Here is a 21,149-nt window from a genome sequence, read left to right on the forward strand (position 1 = left end):
AATGAAATCCCAAGGGAATGTGCAAATATGCTCGAGCGAAATATTGGCTAAGTGCAGGTTTCCCCCAAAATCAAGAGCCAACCCCTCTTCCCCGAGGGAGTGGTATAGTCCTCCCCTCCCCCCTCGCTGAAGAGAATGAATGAAATCACATTGGGATGCAGCAGAGAGTCTGCAGCAACGCATTCTTCAAGTGGGGCCAGCCGGCACACATTCCACTTGCGCTTCTCCCTCTTGTGACTTTGGCGATGAACCTGCTCGTGTTGTTGCTGCTGACGCAGCAAACGGCTTCCCAGCAGAGAGGTGAGACTATTCCTTGTCGTCATAGAAACAGAAATTGCATCAATAGCTCGCCAAACGTGAGCAGGGCCGATATCCGAAGTCTTGATGACCTGCTTTGAAATGCACCTTATTTGGGCCCATCAAATCAAGAAAAAGCTCCACCATGCTACGCGTGAACAGCGCTAGGTGAAATGTGTTTTCATGAATGGTTGATGATTGATTTGCGCAACGGCAAAGAGTTGAGAAAGCACGTGCGTCCTAGAGGCAGAACGCGGACATCCAGGTTTGGTCTGGGAGAGGTGCTCTCGTGCGATGCCTCGTGCCCACTTGCGCCGGGACGCACGCGCAGAGTCGGAAGTAGTCTGGGAGCGCGGTGGTGCGCGGTGCTGCGAGGTGGTGCGCGGTGGTGCGCGGTGGTGCGCGGTGGTGCGCGGCGGTGCGCGGCGGTGCGCGGCGCATTTGCGCGCCACACGGAGATTGCTACGATACGCCCTTGATTTGGGGGCTTGACTCGGGAAGCGGTCGTCACTTGCGCTTTGTCGTCCTCGTCAACCCCAAGCAAGAGCAACGGCGCCCCGCCACAGCGAGCAAATGTTCTCGTGAGGAAGGTTCACACGCGCAACAGCGAGTCTTTGCCAACTCAACAAAATGGCTGTTGTTCAGATAAGACGACTGGTGGCTAACGCGTGAGTGATTGGTTCACCCAGCCATGGCATTGGGCTTTACATTTTACAGATCTTGCCCTTATTTCACATTTGGGCTGGTCAACCCCGTGATACTCATTTGGTGTGTGCTTTCTGCAACACAATCCTTTGCCACCCGCAGGGAAACACACGCTGTGTCTGTGTGTCTGCATGTGGGTGATCATTTGTGTTAACAATAGAACACCACCTCCCCCACACACAAACATACCAAACAAAAGCACCCCCAAACGAGGTTCCTCAATACAACTGTGTGTGCGTGCGTGGGTGTGGGTGTGGGTGTGCGTGCGCGAGAGAGAGAGCCAGAGCGAGCGAGCCCACCCAGTTGATGCTATCACACCTTCGCAGCTGTGCGCACAAGACTGTTGACCCTCTGAAAGTGTCGTCCAGCATCCATGAACAACAGTCGTGCACTTTGGCACCAATGAGCCATTGTTTGTTTTCACGCGTTGTAAGACTTTCCACGCGTCCGTCAATTTTCCACTGTAGCGCTTGTCCTCGCTCAGGTTGCGGGTGAGCTGACATCCTGAACTGCGCGCCAATCAAATGCAGGGCCCCCACCCCATAGATTCACCCCAACTCTCACAACACCCTGGGGCAGTTGACTCTCAATGAGCCTAAGGAGCGCGATTTGGGGCGCAAAGGTGGGAGGAAGGCAGAGTACCCGGAGAAAAGCCACGCAAGCGTGCTGACAACATGCACATTTCACCCTGGGAAGTTGGAGCTAACCCACAGCCGGACTCATGGGAGGCGTCCGCGCCAACCGCCGGGCCCGCGCGCGCTAACAAAAGCAAAACCGCAATTGCTCTTTTGATTCGACGACCACGACATTTGGCACAAATGCTCGTTGGGAGTTGACTTTGGAGAAAACGTCCTCGCCACCTCAAATTCCAAAACGTCAGCCATTTTCCAAAAGGGATGCCGATTCAATGGCTAATAGTCAACCCCTGCCAAGGTCCACGCAGTGACAAATCACTTCACGGCACAGGTGTCAAACCACTCGATCCCGCCCGTCGGACCATTTCTTGCGACCCGCCAAAACAACTTATTGTGCATTCACTTCATGTTTCGTGCTAAAATACCAACTTTGCAAATGGTTGTCACTTGTAAAAATGTTGAGTCATTGCAAGCATTTTTCGTGACCGATTCCATTTTCCAAATAAATGTAACACTGTAGTTGAACAAACATTTTGTACTGGCCTCTGATTTCGAAATTTGAGAGCTCACAGCGACACGACGACCAAGATCCGGCAGGTCACCTATCGCGCCTAATCATATGCGTCAAAGAGGCCGAATCCAACAGCGCATACTTATTGTTTGAAAAAAAAATGAAATGACGGCACGCCGCCACACAAAATGTCCCCAAAAGTATATTTCGTGAAATAATAATGATCTCATCTCAAGTGTAATTATTGAGTGTGCCAAACGTGGGTCAGGTTAGTGTTCGTTCAACACTCGGCTACTATTGCGCCGTATGAATGGCACCAAGTGGAGACGCTGCTTAGCTGGGCCTTCGGCCGTCACGAGGAAGAGCACTGAGTTGTTCTGCCAGTCACTGTAAACCGCCGGCATACGTAGCAGCGTAGGCCAAGAAAAAGGCACTGAAAACATTTTTGGGCCCAGTGAAGTGAAATTGCATCATTTCCCGCGGGTGCGGCACATAACTGAGGTGAGGAATCGCTGACCTGAACAACAAGCGAGACGGACCCACGTGGAAAAGCGCACCTCCACTCATTCCCGTGTTGTAGGGCAACTGTGGGATTAACCTTGAAGCGCTGCTATCCTTGACTTTAGGCCTCGAGAAGCAGACAAAACAGGCCCATGGCAATGAAACCAGACGTTCGACATTTCCACACCGCATTTATTTCCTTTGCCAAATCGGGACTAACAGAGTAGATTGATACCATTCGGGCTTGCATCACCAAACGCTTATTTTAGCAAAACAATCACATGTAGGTGCTCCACTATTTTGCGTGAGACGTGCGCCTCCGATCGGTGGTCGGTCACTGAGGACCATTTTGAACGTGCTCTTCATCTTCTGCCCACTTGGGGATGGAAAAGAAAAGGGCCGAGAAGCAAAATGGTTACGTCGCTGGCGACTGGAAGGAAATCCGATTCAGTCGCCGCTAGCCAATGCTATGCTAGCGACCTGAGGCTGCTAATGCTTCCATTGTTGTGCTGCAGGTCTGTTCCCAGCCATTTTGAACCTGGCCAGTAACGCCGAGATCACCAGCAACGCCACATGTGGAGAGCGGGAAGCAGAAGTTTACTGCAAACTGGTCGAACACGTGCCCGGACGATTAATCAAGAACCCTCATTGTCCAAAGTGTGACGGCCACTCCGTTCTATCCAAAGGTACAAAGTCAACTGAGGGCATTGCAATAGTAACCTCTTTGCCTTGCCAAAGAATTTGGGGATGGACTGACAACGATTCAGCTCAGAGGGACCTCTTGCCTAACAAAAGAGCACGAGCCGTTTATGACGACGGGACTCACGCCAATGCCGCTTTGTCCGTCCAGAACGCCATCCCATCACCAACGCTATCGATGGAACCAACCGGTGGTGGCAGAGTCCCAGCATCAAGAACGGGCGCCGGTTCCACTGGGTCACCATCACGCTGGATCTGAAACAGGTGACGTGTGGTCAACCGACACGTTGCGTCGTACGCAGCTTGTAAGGCCCGTCTTGTCTTTGCAGATCTTTCAGGTGGCCTACGTCATCATCAAGGCAGCAAACTCTCCCCGACCCGGTCAGCGTGTGTTTGTGTACTTGGCAAACTCTGTTGAAAGGGAGCGCTCGGAGATCTGAAGCCAGTCTTTCCCGCAGGTAACTGGATTCTGGAGCGTTCCATGGACGGCGTGACCTTTGAGCCGTGGCAGTTTTACGCCACCAGCGACTCGGAGTGCTTGTCCCGTTACAACGTGGCTCCGAGACTTGGCCCCCCGACCTACAAGGGCGACACGGAGGTCATCTGCACGTCCTACTATTCCAGGCTGGAGCCACTGGAGCACGGAGAGGTGAGTCCGGCTGTCCGCGACGACCGCTTCAGATGCAGCAGGGCTTTGTTTTGTTTTTCTTCACCTGTCTCTTGTCTCTCTCAGATTCACACATCGCTGATTAACAGTCGACCTGGAGCGGACGATTTGACCTCTGAACTCTTGAATTTCACCTCAGCCCGTTTCATCCGACTTCGCTTACAGCGAATCCGAACGCTCAACGCTGACCTGATGACTCTGAGCACACGCGACCCTCGAGACATCGACCCCATCGTAACTCGTCGGGTATGGCTGGCGTCTGGATTGCTCACGTGACTGACGCACCCGGGTCGCCTTTTCCCTCCTGAGTAAAGCGTCCGTCTTTTCTTTACAGTATTATTACTCCATCAAAGACATCTCTGTGGGGGGCATGTGCATCTGCTATGGGCATGCCCGAAGCTGTCCGCTGGACCCTTTTACCAAGGTAGCACCCTGCTCTCATTCCCACCTGTTCCCCGCTCTCTGATCAATACGTAGAAGTGAAACACGTCCGTGTGTGTGTGTGTGTGTGCGTAGAAACTGCAGTGTGTGTGTGAACACAACACTTGCGGAGCGAGCTGCAGCCACTGTTGCCCCGGTTACCACCAGCAACCATGGCAAGCAGGGACTATCTCTGAGGGAAACACATGCGAAAGTAAGACTTGCGATTGAGAAGACAAATGTCTTTGGATGATCAATGAAACAGTCCCCGTTTCTGTTGTCTTATGAAGGTCTCGTGTCTTTCTAAGCTCTAGCTGGTCGCCTGCGGACTTGCCGTTGCTCTTATTAAACGGGTGGATAAACGTTGTATCGAAAATGTACCGGCGCGTAAACCCTCGACGCTAACGCCAACCATTTCTCTCTCGGTGTGCCTCTCAGAGTGCAACTGTCACAACAAAGCCAGCGACTGCTTCTACAATCAGACGGTTGCTGATCTCAGATTGAGCTCGAACATCCATGGCGTTCGCCACGGGGGCGGAGTCTGTGTTGAATGTCAGCAGAACACAGCCGGGATCAACTGTGAGACCTGCGCCGACCGCTACTTTCGACCTGACCAGGTAAGCGCAGCGACATGTACGCACACAAGCCGCTTGCACGGAAGCCATAACTCAAGCGTGTGTGCGTGCGTGCGTGCGTGCGTGCGTGCGTGCCTGCCTGCCTTCAGGTTTCTCCTTATTCCGAGTCGCCCTGTGTGGCGTGTGATTGTGATCTGAGAGGCGCCGAGTCGTCCATCTGCACCAGAGACCACACTTTGCCAGGTGCCTTTTATGCTTCAAGTCAATGCTTATGTGCGGCTTTTGCAAATGGTTTTATAGACATAGAGTAGTCTTACATGAGTATTTTATTGATACGATCACTTCCGGCTTCATTGGCTGAGTTTTGCATCGACTGTGAAGGAAGATGTGTTGCATTTGTATTCATTTAATTTATCATTCACCCAGGTAAGGAGATGTCACTTGGTAAACTAACCTGACATTAGAAGTTGAGGCGGTAACTGCTGTGTACGTGTATGTGTGCGTGTGCGTGTGCTAGGTGCTAGTGCAGGTCAGTGCGCGTGTAAGAAGGGTTTCGCAGGTCGGAGGTGTGACCGCTGTGCTTTTGGATTCCGAGACTTTCCTCTTTGTGCTCGCTGTGAGTGTAGCCTGGCCGGCAGCACGAACGGGGACCCGTGTGACGACTGCATTTGCAAAGTAGGTCCAATGGCCAGAATCGTGCGATCGGTACAGGATGATATTTGGGACCTGCGCGGTGTTGCACTCCTCCTCAGGCCAACGTGATGGGGGGTCACTGTGACTTGTGCAAATCTGGATTCTACAACCTGCAAGCCGCCAACCCGCTGGGCTGCACAGATTGCTTCTGTTTCGGCGTTTCGGACGTCTGCGAGAGCTCCACTTGGTTGGCTACGCAGGTACGCGCATCCTTTGCGGAGTGAATTTGCATATCTACAGCACAGACCAATACAATCACCTGGACCTCGAATGGCAACTACTGGCCGTACCGAGAAGTGAAGCTCTCTTGCATTGCCACTCCCTAAGCGCGCTTGACTTGATCACGTTGACGTCTGCGTGGCGCGGACACATTCTTTTCTGCCACAGTGGCGTGCCAATAAGCGTGGGAGAAGTTCCGAATGCAGATTTGAGCAGAACCAATGCCACTAAACATATTCTCTCATAAGGGAAAGCTGTGAGTGCCACTCAAAGATTCATCTGCATCACGTTGTCAGAAGCATCAACAATGACGTGAAAGTCTGCCAAGAAAATAAGACAATCACTGTGAAATGTCAACTTAGCATCCTTAAGTCACCATTCTGACGTCATATTATCAAGTCTGAATGGTGGCTGCAGCCAGTGAAGTCGGTGCTCTCTGCGAGGCTCTCCCGACTCCAGAGCGGCATCCTGGCGTCCAACAGAACAGCGGCAAAAACAACCCAAAAAGTTGGTCAGTAACAGTGGCAATGCAAAGATGGCTGCCCTCTAGCTTCAGCCGCGAGAGGCGGCCGGCGGTCTCGCTTTTGCGATCTACAGACACAAGCCGCCACCGTGCGGCGTTTGAGTCTTGCCCCCGTTGACATGACCGCGCCGACGTTGGCGATCGGACGCGTGACGTTGTCAAGTGTTGCAGGTGGTTTCCACAGATGCTTGGCTCCTGCCTTCCTCCTCCCTCCACGAATACCCCACCACCCTGGGTAATGAACTTCCCGCCTCCGGCAACGTCTCCTCTGGACATGGTCAAGCACAAGAGCTGTGGTGGGAGGCGCCTGACAGTTTCCTCGGCAACAAGGTAGGCAATCGGCCGGCGTCCATCCTCGTCCGGCGTGACGCCGTGTCTCTTTTCAGCTGTCGTCCTACGGGGGTCTCCTGAACTATTCTGTCGTTTATCACGGCTCACTGGACGACAAGCATCATTTGGTCCCGGCCCACGCTGACGTCATCATCCAGGTAGCACAAGTACAGCGGTGTCTGAGTGAGTGCGCGCAGGGTGAACAGGATCTTGTCACCGACAGGGCAACGGGCGAGCGCTCCACCTCTCGCCACCCCGCGTCCTCTTCCTCTCGCCGCTGGTCGAGCACTCCGTTGCCATCCGCATGCTCCCAAGCCAATTTGTAGAGCGACAAACGGGAGTCCAAGTAAGCCGCGACGACCTGCTGTTCGTCTTTGCTGAGGTGACGTCGCTGAGGGTCAAAGTTCACCTCAACGCCTCGGCCGGCGGAGCCATGCGGTGAGGATGCGCTCAACAGGAAGAGCCCGTCAGCAGCCGCGCTCACCTGATGCGAAATCAACACTCTTTCTCTCAGCCTCACCTCTGTGTCCCTGGACGTGGCCGACTCTCAGTCTGCGTCTGGTGTCCAGGCGGTCGCCATGGAGACCTGTGAATGTCCGTGGGGCTACAGCGGCGCTTCCTGTGAGGTGAGCTCGTCACTTCCTTTGCGCAGGCGTGCTCTTAAGAGGCTCCTTGCCGAGTGTCTGTCTTTCTGTCCGTGCAGTCGTGCCTTGCGGGTTTTTACAGGGTTGGTGACGTTTTGTTTGGAGGGAACTGTATGCAGTGCGAATGCAATGACCACGCCTCGGACTGTGACCTTAACGGCGCGTGTCTGGTGAGTCACGTCGCAACCGGTTCGAGAGAGTTCTGGGCTCCTCACGTACGAGCGCCCCGCCCCGACCGCGAGCCCAGGCAAGTCGTCAAAACGACGAGCGTCGTCTGTCTCTTAGGGTTGTCGCCATCACACCACCGGTCCTCACTGTGAGCGCTGTCTCCCTGGTTTCTACGGCGATGCCACCGAGGGGACAGCGGACGACTGTCGGCGTTGTGCGTGTCCTCTGACCGAAGCGTCCAACAGGTGGGTCTCATCGCTTGTGCTCTTCGGGCCACAGCTGCAGAATGGCAAAACTCGAAGCCGCTTGCTCGTGTGCCAGTTTCAGTCCGACATGCGTTCTGGACTCGTTTGGACTGGTGTCGTGTGACCAGTGTCAAGAAGGCTACGCCGGGAGCAAGTGTCACAAGTAAGGGGGACCGACAGCCGTTGACGGACGCGCGGCCGAAGCGAGACCGCTGCGATGACTTTCGTTCACGTTGCCAGGTGCTCCGGCGGTTTCTACGGTAACCCGCAGGTAGTGGGCGGGTCTTGTGTTCGCTGCCAATGCAACGACAATGTGGACCGCGAAGAGGCGGGACACTGCGACGCCATCAGCGGGGAGTGCCTCCGCTGCCGCAACAACACGGCCGGGAGGCACTGTGAGATGTGTGCCGCTGGTTTCTATGGAGACGCTGTGCGCCAGAAGAATTGCCAAGGTGCCCCACAGTCATGTTTTGATTGCGGAAGAATGTTGAGCTCTCCAAATCCAGATTACAGCTGACCCTCGACCTCTCTGATGTGCTGTCACGCGCTGCTGTTTGTGTGCGTGTGTGTCTGAAGCCACTCTCACGTGGAAAGTGTATAACATAGCGTCCGTACAACGCGGTCAGATCCGTTCCCTCCATAAGACGTCTTTGGCAGGATATTGCCGCAACTGTGGCACGTCATCTTGCATTCAGATCACGACATGACATCATGACATGCACAACACCACCTGCATCCCTTGCGGTGTGTACGCTCAAATAGTTGCAAGAGAGCCGCTATTGAAGCGAGTGTCGGATGTCGGACGTCCCAAAGCTGTCCCTGCATTCCGCCAGCCACCATTAACACAAGCGACCGCGTAAAAGGAGGCCCGCTGTTCCTCTGCCGTCTTCTTGCGGTCGCTGGTTCAAACTGCAGTCTGAGAGGATTTGGGAGTTGCCAGCAAATGTCACAAAAAGTTGGTCCCTCAACACTCAAGGCCGGTATTGGTCTCAAGATGGGTCTGGAGGTCTTGGCCTCGTCTAGAACTCCACTCCCTAAAGTCTTGGCCTGGGTGAGTGCAGTCTTATGTACAGCACTACTGATAATAACCCTAATCATAATAATCTACAAGGGCAGACGAGTTTAAGATATTCAGCACATGGAGAGTGAACGCAAAGAGTGTGCTTTGGCAATCGACGAGCGAGTACGTGTCCATGACGTGAACTGAAGATGAGTTTGCAAAACCTGACATTTGCCTTTGGATCTTTTCATACTCATGGGCCGTTCCTTTTTTCACAGACTGCGACTGCGATGTCAACGGATCTTTGTCGAGCGTCTGCGACGTCACGTCGGGTCAATGCGCGTGTCGAGACAACGTGACGGGACGGGCGTGCGACCGTTGCCAGGTTTGACGACGCCTTGCGCTTTTCGAGTCCATCGTTCCAAAGTAACGGCGAGGTTCCCGCTTCGGTTCAGCCGGGCTTCTTCGCGCCGCAGGGCGGCTCCGGCTGCGTGGCCTGCGGCTGCGACCCCGAGGGATCTCTGGCCGAGTCCTGCGACGACGGCGGCCGCTGCCAATGTGTGGCCGGCGTGGACGGAGAGAAATGCGACCGCTGCGGCCGCGGTTTCTTTGGGTCGCATGCCGGCGGCTGCGCAGGTAACCGCGGCGCCCAAAGTTGTCAACGCGGCGGCTGCCGAGCGCTCGGCTCCGTGGTCGTCCTCTCCCTGCGAGCGCCTGATGGCCCACGCTGCGTTGTGTCGCTCTTTTCCCAGCATGCACCTGCAACCGCACGGGCGGGAACTGTCACCCCCAAAGTGGGGAGTGCGTCTGCCCTGCCCACACAGAGGGCGACACCTGTGACACGTGTGCGGCAGGATACTGGGGTCACCATCCCGTGGCAGGCTGCAAGGTACGCACACATGCTTGACACAATTTGGCACACGCACATCTCAATCCTGTCCGTCCTTTCAGCCTTGCAACTGCAGTGCAGAAGGAAGCTCCGCCTCTCAGTGCGAGCTGACCAGTGGCCAGTGTCTGTGCAGAGAGGGATTCTCGGGCAGGTCATGTGACCTGTGCGCTCCCGGTCACTACGGCTACCCAACATGCTCGGCGTGTGGCTGCGACGTAGCGGGAACAGAAGAAGACTCGTGCAATCGAACGCTCGGCGTGTGTGACTGCCAACGCACCGGCGAGTGTGCGTGCAAGGTAACACTCGTGCCTGCGTGTGCGTTTGTTGTACCTGCGCCGCGACTGAGTATCCATCCGCGCATGTGTTTTGAGGCGGCGGTTTTGGGGCGACGCTGCCAGGAGTGCATTCGGGGTTTCTTCGCTCTGTCGTCAGCCAATCCGGACGGCTGCTCTCCGTGCTTCTGTTCTGGACTCAGTCAGGAGTGCGAGGAGCGCTCAGGCCTCCGCCGGGCTCTCGTGAGTATGCGTCGACTCCCGTCGCTTGAGCCCAACCGCTCTCACATCGACCGTGTGCAACATAGCGTACGACAGTAGATCTAAAAGGCTCAAGGGGCGCACAAGGCAACAAAGGTCAAGGGGTGCCGAAAACGAGCCAGTGAAGAAGAAAAGGCAGCAGGAAGCAAAAGGCCAAAGCAAAAGGCAGGCGCTTGCTGACGCGTCAGTGTCGCATGTCGTCGTAGATCACGTTGGCTCGCTCCCCTGCTCTGCTGCCATTGGTCAGCCAGTCCGACTTGGAGGCTGTTATAGCCGGAGTCCACCAGCAGGGCGGCGACATGCTGCTGGACACCCGCTACCTCAACGCAAGCGCCCTGAGCGCTCCGCTCTACTGGAGGCTGCCCCCCCAGTTTGAAGGCCAACAGGTAATCACGGCCCGTCGTCAGGTTCAGCTCAGGTCCGCTTCCTCCAACTTGTTCGCGTGCGTGCGTTTAGCTGCTGTCGTACGGCGGCGTGCTGTCATACATTGTGACTTTCTACGCGGACGATGCCGGAGGGCTGGTCAATCAGGAGCCTCAGGTGCTGATCAGGGGAGGAGCCTTGAGGAAGTTGCTCATCTACACCGACATGGTTGCCCCTGGCAACGGCATCAGGACCCAGCATGACATCAGGCTGACAGAGGTACGACCGGGGTTCCCGGCAGTTGCGAGCTACCGGACCACACGCTTACAATGCGCGCGCGCGCGCGTGTGCGCAACAGCACAAGTGGAGGTACTTTAACTCGGTGTCCGAGAAGGCGGTCAGCCACAGCGACTTCCTGTCGGTGCTCAGCGACTTGCAGTACATCATCGTCAAGGCTTCGTACGGGACGCGACTGCAGCAGAGCAGGTGAGTGGCCACGTCCACAAATGTTTGGTGATTGCTTGACTGACTAAAATCTCTTGAAGGATTTCAAACATCACCATGGAAACGGCGCGAGAAGAACCGGAAGCTGGCGAGCCGGGAGCCGGGTTGGGCGCGGCGAGACTGATCGAGTCGTGTTTTTGCCCGCCGGGTTACGCCGGAACATCCTGTCAGGTATGTTCGGGTGCTTGTGTCGCCGCGGTGACCGCGGCTAACCTCAATTCTCCCGGTCGTCCGCCTGTAGGAATGCGCGCCAGGTTTCTTCCGCCAGCCGCTATGGGAATTGCCGCCTCGGGCCCGAAAGTCTGCCTTGGTGCGTCCGTGCGTGGCGTGTCGCTGCAACAACCACAGCAGCAGCTGCGACACACGCAGCGGCCACTGCCAGGTGAGCGGGCGCCGGCCGCGCAGGTCCGAGCGACTCCAGAGCAGCGGTTTGCACACGGGCTCGTTTGTCACGCAGGAGTGCCGACATCACACCAGTGGGCGGAGCTGTGAGCTGTGCTCCCCCGGCTATTATGGGAACGTCAGCGGATCCGCTAGTGACTGCTCGCCGTGTGCCTGCCCCCTGCAGGACAACAGGTGACGCTGCGCCCTTTGACTTCAATGGAGTCGCCCCTTGACAGAGGGAAAAATAACAGTGGCCTATGCGCCGCGCGCAGTTTCAGTCCCACATGTGTGTCGGAGGGAACGCTCGGAGACTTTCGCTGCACTTCCTGTCTGACGGGATATGAGGGGCGCTACTGTGAGCGGTAAGTCCCAGTGCTCCAAAGGCGTCGAGTTGTGTCAAGGCGGCAGGTCCAATACAGGCACAGCACAGTATTCCCTTTGACACTCCTTGGCTCTGCCGTCGTCGCGCAGGTGCTCTCTGGGTTACTACGGCAACCCCTCATTGCCAGGGGGGGCGTGCACCCCATGCAACTGCACCGGTTGGGGTTCCCTGCATCCGCTGTGCGACCCGATGAGCGGCGGGTGCCAGTGCAAAGCCGGGGTCCAAGGGCCAGCGTGCGAGCGGTGCGATGAGCGTCACGTCCTGGAGGGAAGCCAATGCTCGCGTGAGTGTCCGTCGCGCGCCAAAATGCACGCTGACGTCTCGGGGCGGCAGACGACGGTGTTGTTTGCGTCCAGCGTGTGACGACGACTGCGCCGGCGCTCTCCTGGACGACTTGGACGGAACGCACCGACACTGGCAAGCCGTCAACATCAGCAGTGTTGCCGTGGCACCCTATCGGCAGCTGGTGGCGCTCAATAAGCAGACCAGAGACGTGCAGGTAGTCCGAGAAAAAAGGGCTCCACGTGCTACGCGTTATGAGCCTTTTCACATGCCGCCGTCCGCTCGCAGAATTGTCTGGCGATGGTAAATGTTCCGTTTTGTTCACATTCGCCATTTCCTAGCGGCTCATAAAGCAGCCAGGCCCGCTGGGAATGCTCCTGGCGCACCACATTAGCCATCCCGGCCGGGCCTGCGTGGGATGCTCAAACACGGGAGACCCGCCAAGACTTTGCATTTTCTTGTGAACAAATAGACATCCTCATTATCACAGACTGTCATTTTGTAACGATGAGTCAGTGTATAAAAGTCATCCCAGTATGAAATATTGTCTGAAATCAAACAGAGACTCCGCAAAATATATCTACTTAGCCTAAAATAATCAAGAAATGCCATCCCCAAAAAGTTGAGTGTTTAATTTTCAGCCCTGTGGCGTTTACCATCCATGGAGCGCGGGGCTTTTTTTGATAAAAGGTTGGTAAAAGAAACGTGCGCGCTTCCTTGATTTGAGCTCCTCCGCGGAACCTCCTCGACGCTCAACGCGCACTAAAGGCAACTGTGATGAACTTTCGACTGTCGCTACATGTTGCTGCCATAGATAGATGAGCAAAGATAGAGTCATCTTTCAGTGTTTCTTGAACCGCTGCGCCTGTCAGCTGATGCTCGCAGAACGGACGTCTTTGGAGATGCCATCGCACAGAGTGGAAGAAGATGCCACGCACCTGACCTCTGACCTCAGCCTTCTGATAAAGCAGGTACGCTGAGGTCACAAGACCATATGCCAATGAGGCGAGAGGAAAGAGTCTGAACTTTTGACCACCCGTCGCCTGATTGGCCAGGCCGCGAGCGCGTCACGGGACTGGGAGCGAGTGAGCGTCTCCGCCAATGACAGCTGGTCACTCGCAAGTCAGCTGATGGAAAAGCTCAAACGGGTTCAAGACCAGATTGAAGGTAACCGATGTCTGTCATGGCAACATCAAAAGTCCAACTCGCTTACTTGTGATTGCCGCAGCACTCACGAGGGAGGCGGAGCAACTGAACGGGGTGGTGCCGGAAACAGCCAGTCGGGCGCGGCTGCTGGACCACACGGCCTCCGTGACGGCAAGCATGCGAGCCGTCAACCTGAGCACAGCCGCAAGCTGGGCAAGTCTCGAGCTCAGGTTTGTCTTTACGACCTCGCTCCGGTCGCATTCGCCGCTACGCTATTCTGTGATCGGCAGGCGACCAGTCCATCATTTGCTCACCTGGATGAGCACAAGTGCCGCTTCACCCTCGACTCTCTCTCTCTCAGTCTGTCAGAGTCTCTTGTCGAGTCGCTCCAACGACACTTCCTCCCGGGCGCAGGCGACAGGCTCCGGCCCCTCGCCGCTAGCCTGGCCACTCGGGCGCAGATGCTGCAAGAAGCGCAAACACACCTGGAAGACGCTGCAAAAGAAAACATACAAACGCACTTTGTGATGAACGCCACAAACACTCTGCTTGGCCGTCATCAGGTATGTGCACGCACGCAAGCACGCACACACACACACACACATACGCACACCTGACTTAAGACGGCCATCTTGCTTTTAACCCTTGACCTCATCAAGGAGAGCACGCCTCTAAATGCAGTAGCCATATCTGGCCATTGAGGGGCATACTAAACAAAAATGACCACATAAAAGGTATTATAAAATTGTATTGTTGAATAAAAACCTTGCTTGAGTTTTAACCAGAGGGAAAAAAATGCTCCACAAAGTTAGAAAGTTGCTCCACAAATGAAGTCTTTGAGTCGTAAAACTGCTCCACAAAGAAAAGATGTTTTTTTCCCAGCCTTGCACTGTATGTGTTCTCACCATTTGCGTCACAGTAACTGTCCAGTGGCACAATTGCGTCCATGTGCTCAACGTTGCCCATCACCCAAGAAGTACTCGACTAAAAGCAACAAAGATGGACGGACAAACTCAAATGTGACACTGCACATTGCATTTTGCTCATGCATTTTTGCCAGCCTGAATGAGTTTGACAATTTCCACTTGTCTTCCGCGCGCAAGCAACAACTCCAACGGTGGCTTTTGACTTCAGCGCAGTGTGTGTTTGCGCGCGCGCGTGTGTGTGTGTGTGTGTCAGGCAGCCCACCAGAACGTCAGCGTTGCGTGCGTGTGCGTGGAGGACGTGATGGAGGCCAGCCGGCCGCTGCTGAACGATGCGGTCAACCTGACTGAGGCATTCGCCGACATCATCGCCGTAAGACGTCCTCTTGCCAAGCGGCAACAATATTCGTGAGATGCTAATGCTAGCGATTGCATTGCCGCACGTGCGAGAAGCAGGCGGACGTGCTGGGAGGCAAACTGGATCAATGGCGCCCTTTGCTAAGGAGGAAAGTGGAGGCTCTGGTCACGGGTTTGAAGAGCACTGATTCGCTGGAAAGGGTTTACCGAGCGGAGAGCCATGCCCACCTGCTCCACAGCCGCGCCCTCTCCCTGCACCGGTAACTGTGAGACTCACCCGTATCTAATGTAGCAAGGATCTTGTAAACAAAGGGTTTTTGCCCGTCTTAGTGCTCTGCCGTCGGCGGTCTGGAACTCTTCTCAGAACAGCAGCCGATTGGCGGCGCTGGATGCCCATGTCACAAACGGCGTCAACGAGGCCTGGCGAGTCAACGAGGCCTGGCGAGTCAACGAGGCCTGGCGAGTCGCCTCGGACGCCCGCCAGTCTGCCAGTCTCGCTGTCCACATGGTGAAATACTACGCTTGGACAGCACCTGCCAACAGGTCAAAAGTGTCACCGTCTCACTCGATCTGTGTTTTAGACCAACCAATCAAAGCAGGCGGTGTCGGCGGGGGGCGGGGCCAGACTGAGCGTCATCTCTGCTCTGCTTAATGAGAGTCACGCGGTCAACAAGACAGCTGAAGGTCCGTCTGTCCGTCCGTCACAGTGTCTTTGGAGGGAAATATCAGTCTGTCTTTGAAATCGATCGATTGCTCTCCAGACGTGCGGCTGGAGGTGTCCGTGGTAACCACGAGACATCAGATGCTGAGCAGCCATTTGCGCAGCACGGGCGTCCTCCTCCATCAGCCAACGGGGGAGCTGCGGAGCCTCTCCAACGGTGAGACGGCCGACTTGTCGCACCTCGTCGCGACACGTGGATACGCCGATGGGTTGACACTACCGATTGGTGTGGATTTCTCAGGGTCCTTGCAGCTCCAGGAGGCCCGGTCGCAGGCCGCGCTTGCTTACTCCGGCCTACAGGAGGCGCTGCGGCACTTGTACAGCGTCAGACGGCAGCTGCTGGATTCTTCTTCCGTGGTGGAAAAAAGCAACCAGAGCGTGGCGGAGACCAATCAGCTGATGACGCACACGCATTCCACAGGTTTGTTGAGGCGCTTGGAGGATGTTGCAAGTTTTTGACATCGACACCGTGTCACTGGTTTAGCCAATGAGGTGCGGCACAAACTGGAGGAGGCGGAGCATCGCGCGCAGCATTTGAGTGACAAAATCAAGCCGCTGAGCATGCTGGGAGAAAGTTTGAGCAGGAACCTGTCCGACATCCGCGAGCTCATCGCGCAGGCCAGAAGACAAGCGGCCTCCGTACGTCATTTCGCTTTGGGCGCCTTCGAGCGTATTTCGTGAAGTCATGTGCCGGCCCTGCTGTGATGTCATCAGATTAAGGTGGCGGTGCATGCGGATGGAGAATGCGTCCGTTCATACCGACCCCAAATTCAGCCGAGCAACTTCAACACCTTGGCTTTGACTTTGAAGACCAAGAGGCCGAACAATCTGCTCTTCTATGTGGGCAGCAAGACAACGGTACACGCACACGCATGCGCGCGGGTCGCGGGTTGCGGGTTCGCGCTTGCTGACGTTGCTTGTATATCCAGGAGGAGTTCCTCGCAGTGGAGATGCGCGATGGGAAAGTTTCTCTGCTTTGGGATGTCGGATCCGGCAGCACCCGACTGGAATACCCGGGACTGGACATCGCCAACAACAGATGGACCAGTATCAACGCCACACGGTAGCGCAACGCAACACGCCTGCTCGGGGCAGGTGACGTCGCTGATCGCGGCTGCCACGTTTGTAGGCTGGGCTCTCGCGGGTTCCTGTCGGTCCATCAGCTGGAGGCGGCGTCGCCGTCCCAAACGGTGATGGCGGCATCGCCCGGTCCGGCCCGCCTTCTGCACATGGACGACGGCACCGTGGTCCACATCGGGGGGCTGGCGGACGGCACCCAGGTGAGGCACTGCGTGCGTGCGCAGACGTGCCGTCCGACATTAACGCCGCGTGTGTGTGACGTCAGAGGCCGGCGGCGTTGCGGTGGTCGACGTTTCACGGCTGCCTGGGAGAGGCGTCACTCAACGAGAAAAACATCGGCTTGTGGAACTACTTCAGCAGACAAGGACAATGCGGCGGCTGCTTCAGCAGGTTTACACGCACGCACGCACGCACACCTGTCTGACCTGCCACGTGTTCGAAGCTTACGTGAAGGGGGTTTTCAGTCCCCAGGCGGAAGAGACATCGTTCCACTTTGACGGGTCGGGATTGGCATTGATCCAAAAGTCTCTGCGGGCCACATCCACATCCATTGTCTTCTTGTTTAAAACGCTGTCGCCGGGCGGATTGCTGTTGTACCTGGCCTCCAACAACACTGTACGGCCGGCTGACGCCGCACACGTCACCTTGGCGAACCTTGGCTGTGATGCAGCCGAAGGCTTTTGATGTGTTCCCGTCCGTTGCAGAGGGACTTCCTGTCCATTGAGCTGGCGGAGGGCTGCGTCCGTCTGACCTTTGACCTCGGCTCTGGTCCTCTGGTCCTAACTTCCAGCAGGAAGTACAATACCGGTGTGTGGTACAAGGTCACGCTACAAAGGAACCGACGCAAAGGTTAGTCCCGCCCCTGAGTGCACAGCTGCTGCGCTATTTGGCAAATCTGACGGATGTGCAATACCGTGTGTGCGTCTTTAGGTTACCTCTCAATAATGGCCGCCGACCAATCGTCAGAGAAAGAAGTGCTGGAAGCCGAGTCACCTGGAACCGCCTCCGACCTCAACCGGTCTGACCTTGATCCCATCTACGTCGGAGGACTTCCCGCTTCCCAACCAATCAGGTTTGGATCACGTGAAAGAGGAAGTGACATCACAGGCTCACGATTATGAACGTGCTTGCTAGGCGACAAGTGGCCTCTCGATCCTACGTTGGCTGCATCAAGAACGTCGAGATCGCAAGGTTGAACTTTGACCTGCTAAGAGATGCATATGGAGTCAGGAAAGGCTGCGTCCTTGAGGTGCGCGCGCGCGCACACGCTCGCACGCACGCACGCACGCAAACTGCCAAAGTGTGACCTCGGCTCATTTGTTCCCATATCTTGACTCGACAATGTTGTTGTGGTTCAGGCGGTGCGCAGTGTGTCGATGTTCAGCGGCGGTTTCGTTCAGATCGCTCCTCGTTCGCTTGGTCAGGAGGCAGAGTTTCTTTTCACCTTCCAATCAAACAACCAATCGGGAATCCTGTTGGCCGCCTTCACCGACGAGCGTGCCCAGCGACGGGTACGATTCCGCCAAAGGCGCGAGCGGCCCGACATGCCACTTGTATTGAAAGCCCGCCCGCGTGCGCGCACGCCCGTACATCCGCAGCACTTCCTGTCCGTCCACCTGCTCCACGGTTCTTTGGAGGCGGAGCTCGGTTACATCGGTGCGGACGGCCGGCGGGCGGCGGTCGCAGCAGCCGAAGGCGAATCCTTGGCCGACGGAACAAAACACTCAGTCATCGTTAACGTCAATAGGAAGTAAGTGTTACCACGGCAACGGAGAAGCTCATCAGTCGCATCTGTCTGACCGCACACTCGTCCACGCGTCCGTCTCTCAGATCACTTTCCATCCAAGTTGATGAGCGAAATCTGAAATCAGCCTCGCTGTTACCAGGCGGACTTCCCCGTCTCTCCACGGCCTCTTTTTTCATTGGAGGACTGCCTTCGGGCCGTGAGGCTCATTTGCCAATCAGATTACGGAAGATATCCAAGTTGTTCAGAGGCTGCATACAGCACCTGGTGCTTGGCGCCCGGTCAGTGTTATGCCCGCGCACACGCACGCACTGTCAATCTCTCTGCAACCTTGAGCAGAACGCTTGGATGATTGGCGTTGTCTGGCTTGATTGGTTCTGTCTGAACAGGCTCGTTGACCTGTCAGCAGCTGTCAGGTATGAGGGCGCGGCTCTTGACAGCTGCCTACTGGAGGAGAAAATCGGAGGGGCCGAGTTTCCAGAAGACCAGGATGTCGAACCCACTCCGGACCCTTTCCGAGCGTCCGCGGCCCCGCACGCTCATCTGGCACCCGCCCAACGAACGGTAATTCATCAGCAAGTATCCGCTAACACGACGCGACGCTTGGCTATTGTCGCCGACCTGTGATGCGCCTCGCAGTGTACGCCGCAAACAGAGACCGGCTTCCTGCCCGCAGCAGCTCACTTTGGGTCATCGCGGCACAGTCACATGACTTTTACCATCGAGCCGCTCGCTGTCCGCAAAAGGTGAGTTAGCCTCATTTTAGGGGCCGGGGGTGGTGGCCTCCACTTACGTCTCGCTCTGGCCAGCGTGTCGGTGCGCTTGTCGCTTCGAACGCGGGCTCGGGACGGTTTGTTGCTGCTGCTGTCCGACGCCAACCAGACGGACTTCGCCGTCCTGCGGCTGGCGGCCGGCCGAGCTCTGATGTCGGCCGACTTCGGGAAGGGCGCCGCCACCGCCGCCGCCTCCTCGCTTGCTGTGAACGATGGCAAATGGCACACGGTGAGCGGAATGAAGCTCAGGCCTATCGGAAATGCGGACGCGCGGCTAACCGCGCCGCGCATGTTGCAGGTAACCGCAGACATCAGTCGGCGCTCGGTGTCCGTCTCTGTGGACGCCTCCCCGGCGGACTCGGTGGCAGTCAAAGGCAACCAGCTGGGCGACAACGGCAGACTGTACCTGGGCGGACTACCGCGTGCGCACAACACCCGGAGAATCAATGTAAGACGCACGCCGCACCCGAGGAATCGATGCAATGGGTTGACGGAACGTCGGCGTGCCCGTCTCAGGTGACGACAAGTCTTCGGGGATGCGTTCACTCCGTGAGTCTGAACGGCGTCATGCTCGATCTCTCTCGGCCAGCCTCGCAGCACGACGTCGCTTCCTGCTTCAGTAAGGAGGAGACAGGAAGTTACTTTAACGGCAGCGGATACGCCGCGCTGAGTGAGTAACGGTGACAAGGCGTGAGCGCGTAGAAGCTGGTGCCAAATGAGTCTCATGCTGTGCGCGCTTGCGTTGTGCTTAGTGCGGGACGGCTACAAGGTCGGTTCTGACGTGTCCGTGTCTCTGGAGTTTCGGACCAGCCAATCGGAAGGCGTCTTCCTTGGTATCAGCAGCGCCAAGGTGGATGCCATTGGGCTGGAGATGATCCAAGGACAGGTGAGGGCACCAAATGAAATATCGACACAACTTCTACTTCCAATATTTGCATTTTGTATCACACTCAGGTGGTGTTCAACGTGAATAACGGGGCAGGTAGAGTGCGGGTTGCATCCGACGGGCCGGTGCTGTGCGACGGACGCTGGCACCGCTTGCTGGCCAGGAAGACCAAACGCACCCTGAGTCTGAGTGTGGATGGGCGGAGCAACTCCATCACCAACCCCTACCCACAGTCCACCTCTGCCGAGACCGATAATCCCGTGTTCGTGGGCGGGTACCCAGGTGAGACGGACACCCAGACCCATTGTGGCCAGTCATTTAGGAAAATTGATGAGTCTTTTTTTTCGGGGGGGGGGTCGCCACAGATGGAATAAAACAGAATTGCCTGTCAATCAAGTCAGCCTTCAGAGGTTGTCTGAAGAACGTTCGTCTCATCAAGTCGCACCTCATAAGCCCTCTCGACATGATCCAGGCCCACTTCTCGTTGGGTGTCCGCCCTGACTCCTGTCCTGCTGCCTAGCGACGCTTCAAATGTTCATGCTTTATCTTTCTTTGGACAAGTAAAGAGCTGAAAATGTGTGCGTTATCTTTACTGCTCCAATTTCAGTGAGGATCCCTTTGCAGTTGGACACCCAAAAGGCAGAGTTGATGATGGAGTGCAAAGGTGGGCAACTGCGGTCCTCGAGGGCCGCATTCCTGGATGTTTTTCTATGTCCCTAGAACACCTGATTGAAATGATCAGGATCCTTATCCAGCTTCTGCCGAGCTAGCCGATGAACGGATCACTCAAACATCCAGGACGTTGGCCCTCGAGAAACACGAATGTCCAGCCCTGATCTAATGCTTCACGCGTCCCACTAATTGTCCAAAGGTGCGAGTGTCAAAGTCTTCCGCTTTTCGCTGAGCAACTTTCCTTGAATATCCGAACGACACGGCCCGTAAGCACTTGGAGGGAAAAGTTGTCGCGTTCCTAACGATGCTCACGAGAGGTGCCATGATGCAACCGTTAAGCCCACTTGAGCACGGCAGCAATATTTCAAACCGCAGGCCGCTAACAAAGTGAACTGCCCCTAGTCCCGGCAAAGACGCCGAAGAGTTTCACACTCCACTGACATTAAAAATCGTCAGCGATACCGCTCGCCGTCACGCGATTACATCAGTTCGGAAAGGTGGAGTGGAAAGGGTTTGCTCATTTCCAAAGGAAGTGTTGCGTTCAGGTCAAGGAGCGAGGACCCGGGTGCAGAGAATTTGGCAAAGGTTTATGTCAGCCAAAAATGGAACACAAAATCACCACGAGTGAGGAAAAAAGTCATTCAAAAGGCAAAAACGCAAAATCGCCACCAAGGGGAA

General features: G+C 55.9%; 1 protein-coding gene across 2 annotated transcripts; it reads left to right on the forward strand.

Moving 5' to 3' along the window:
• The first annotated feature begins 230 nt into the window (after positions 1–230).
• Positions 231–20,376, forward strand: lama1 (laminin, alpha 1). Of its 2 annotated transcripts, XM_086021428.1 has the most exons (64): positions 231–300; positions 3,165–3,335; positions 3,500–3,612; positions 3,678–3,729; positions 3,807–3,997; positions 4,082–4,261; positions 4,350–4,439; positions 4,532–4,649; positions 4,874–5,052; positions 5,160–5,253; positions 5,528–5,685; positions 5,763–5,903; positions 6,617–6,775; positions 6,832–6,933; positions 6,999–7,213; positions 7,290–7,401; positions 7,479–7,589; positions 7,705–7,832; positions 7,909–7,995; positions 8,073–8,284; positions 9,111–9,217; positions 9,288–9,468; positions 9,585–9,721; positions 9,784–10,017; positions 10,093–10,236; positions 10,461–10,640; positions 10,711–10,896; positions 10,976–11,103; positions 11,163–11,292; positions 11,363–11,503; positions 11,579–11,697; positions 11,778–11,867; positions 11,977–12,170; positions 12,244–12,386; positions 13,042–13,140; positions 13,225–13,336; positions 13,398–13,545; positions 13,677–13,878; positions 14,495–14,611; positions 14,692–14,855; positions 14,926–15,103; positions 15,177–15,279; positions 15,357–15,473; positions 15,558–15,737; positions 15,801–15,955; positions 16,031–16,174; positions 16,246–16,379; positions 16,446–16,596; positions 16,662–16,786; positions 16,861–17,011; positions 17,101–17,245; positions 17,327–17,468; positions 17,531–17,645; positions 17,755–17,907; positions 17,995–18,146; positions 18,227–18,421; positions 18,530–18,704; positions 18,780–18,886; positions 18,950–19,142; positions 19,212–19,361; positions 19,430–19,583; positions 19,666–19,799; positions 19,868–20,081; positions 20,165–20,376. In XM_086021428.1, exons 1-64 carry the CDS (start codon positions 246–248, stop codon positions 20,317–20,319), a joined length of 9,246 nt encoding a protein of 3,081 aa, XP_085877554.1. In that variant the 5' UTR covers positions 231–245; the 3' UTR covers positions 20,320–20,376. The 2 variants fall into 2 exon arrangements, 1 of the variants encoding a protein (XP_085877554.1); XR_015084499.1 differs by lacking the exons at positions 18,780–18,886; positions 18,950–19,142; positions 19,212–19,361; ... (2 more) ...; positions 19,868–20,081; positions 20,165–20,376 and having other exon boundaries at positions 18,283–18,421; positions 18,530–18,679.
• Positions 20,377–21,149: the final 773 nt, after the last annotated feature.

The sequence above is a fragment of the Filicampus tigris genome, chromosome 21, assembly GCF_054856515.1.
Source record: "Filicampus tigris isolate MCC_2025a chromosome 21, RoL_Ftig_1.0, whole genome shotgun sequence".
NCBI classification, from domain to species: Eukaryota; Metazoa; Chordata; class Actinopteri; order Syngnathiformes; family Syngnathidae; genus Filicampus; species Filicampus tigris.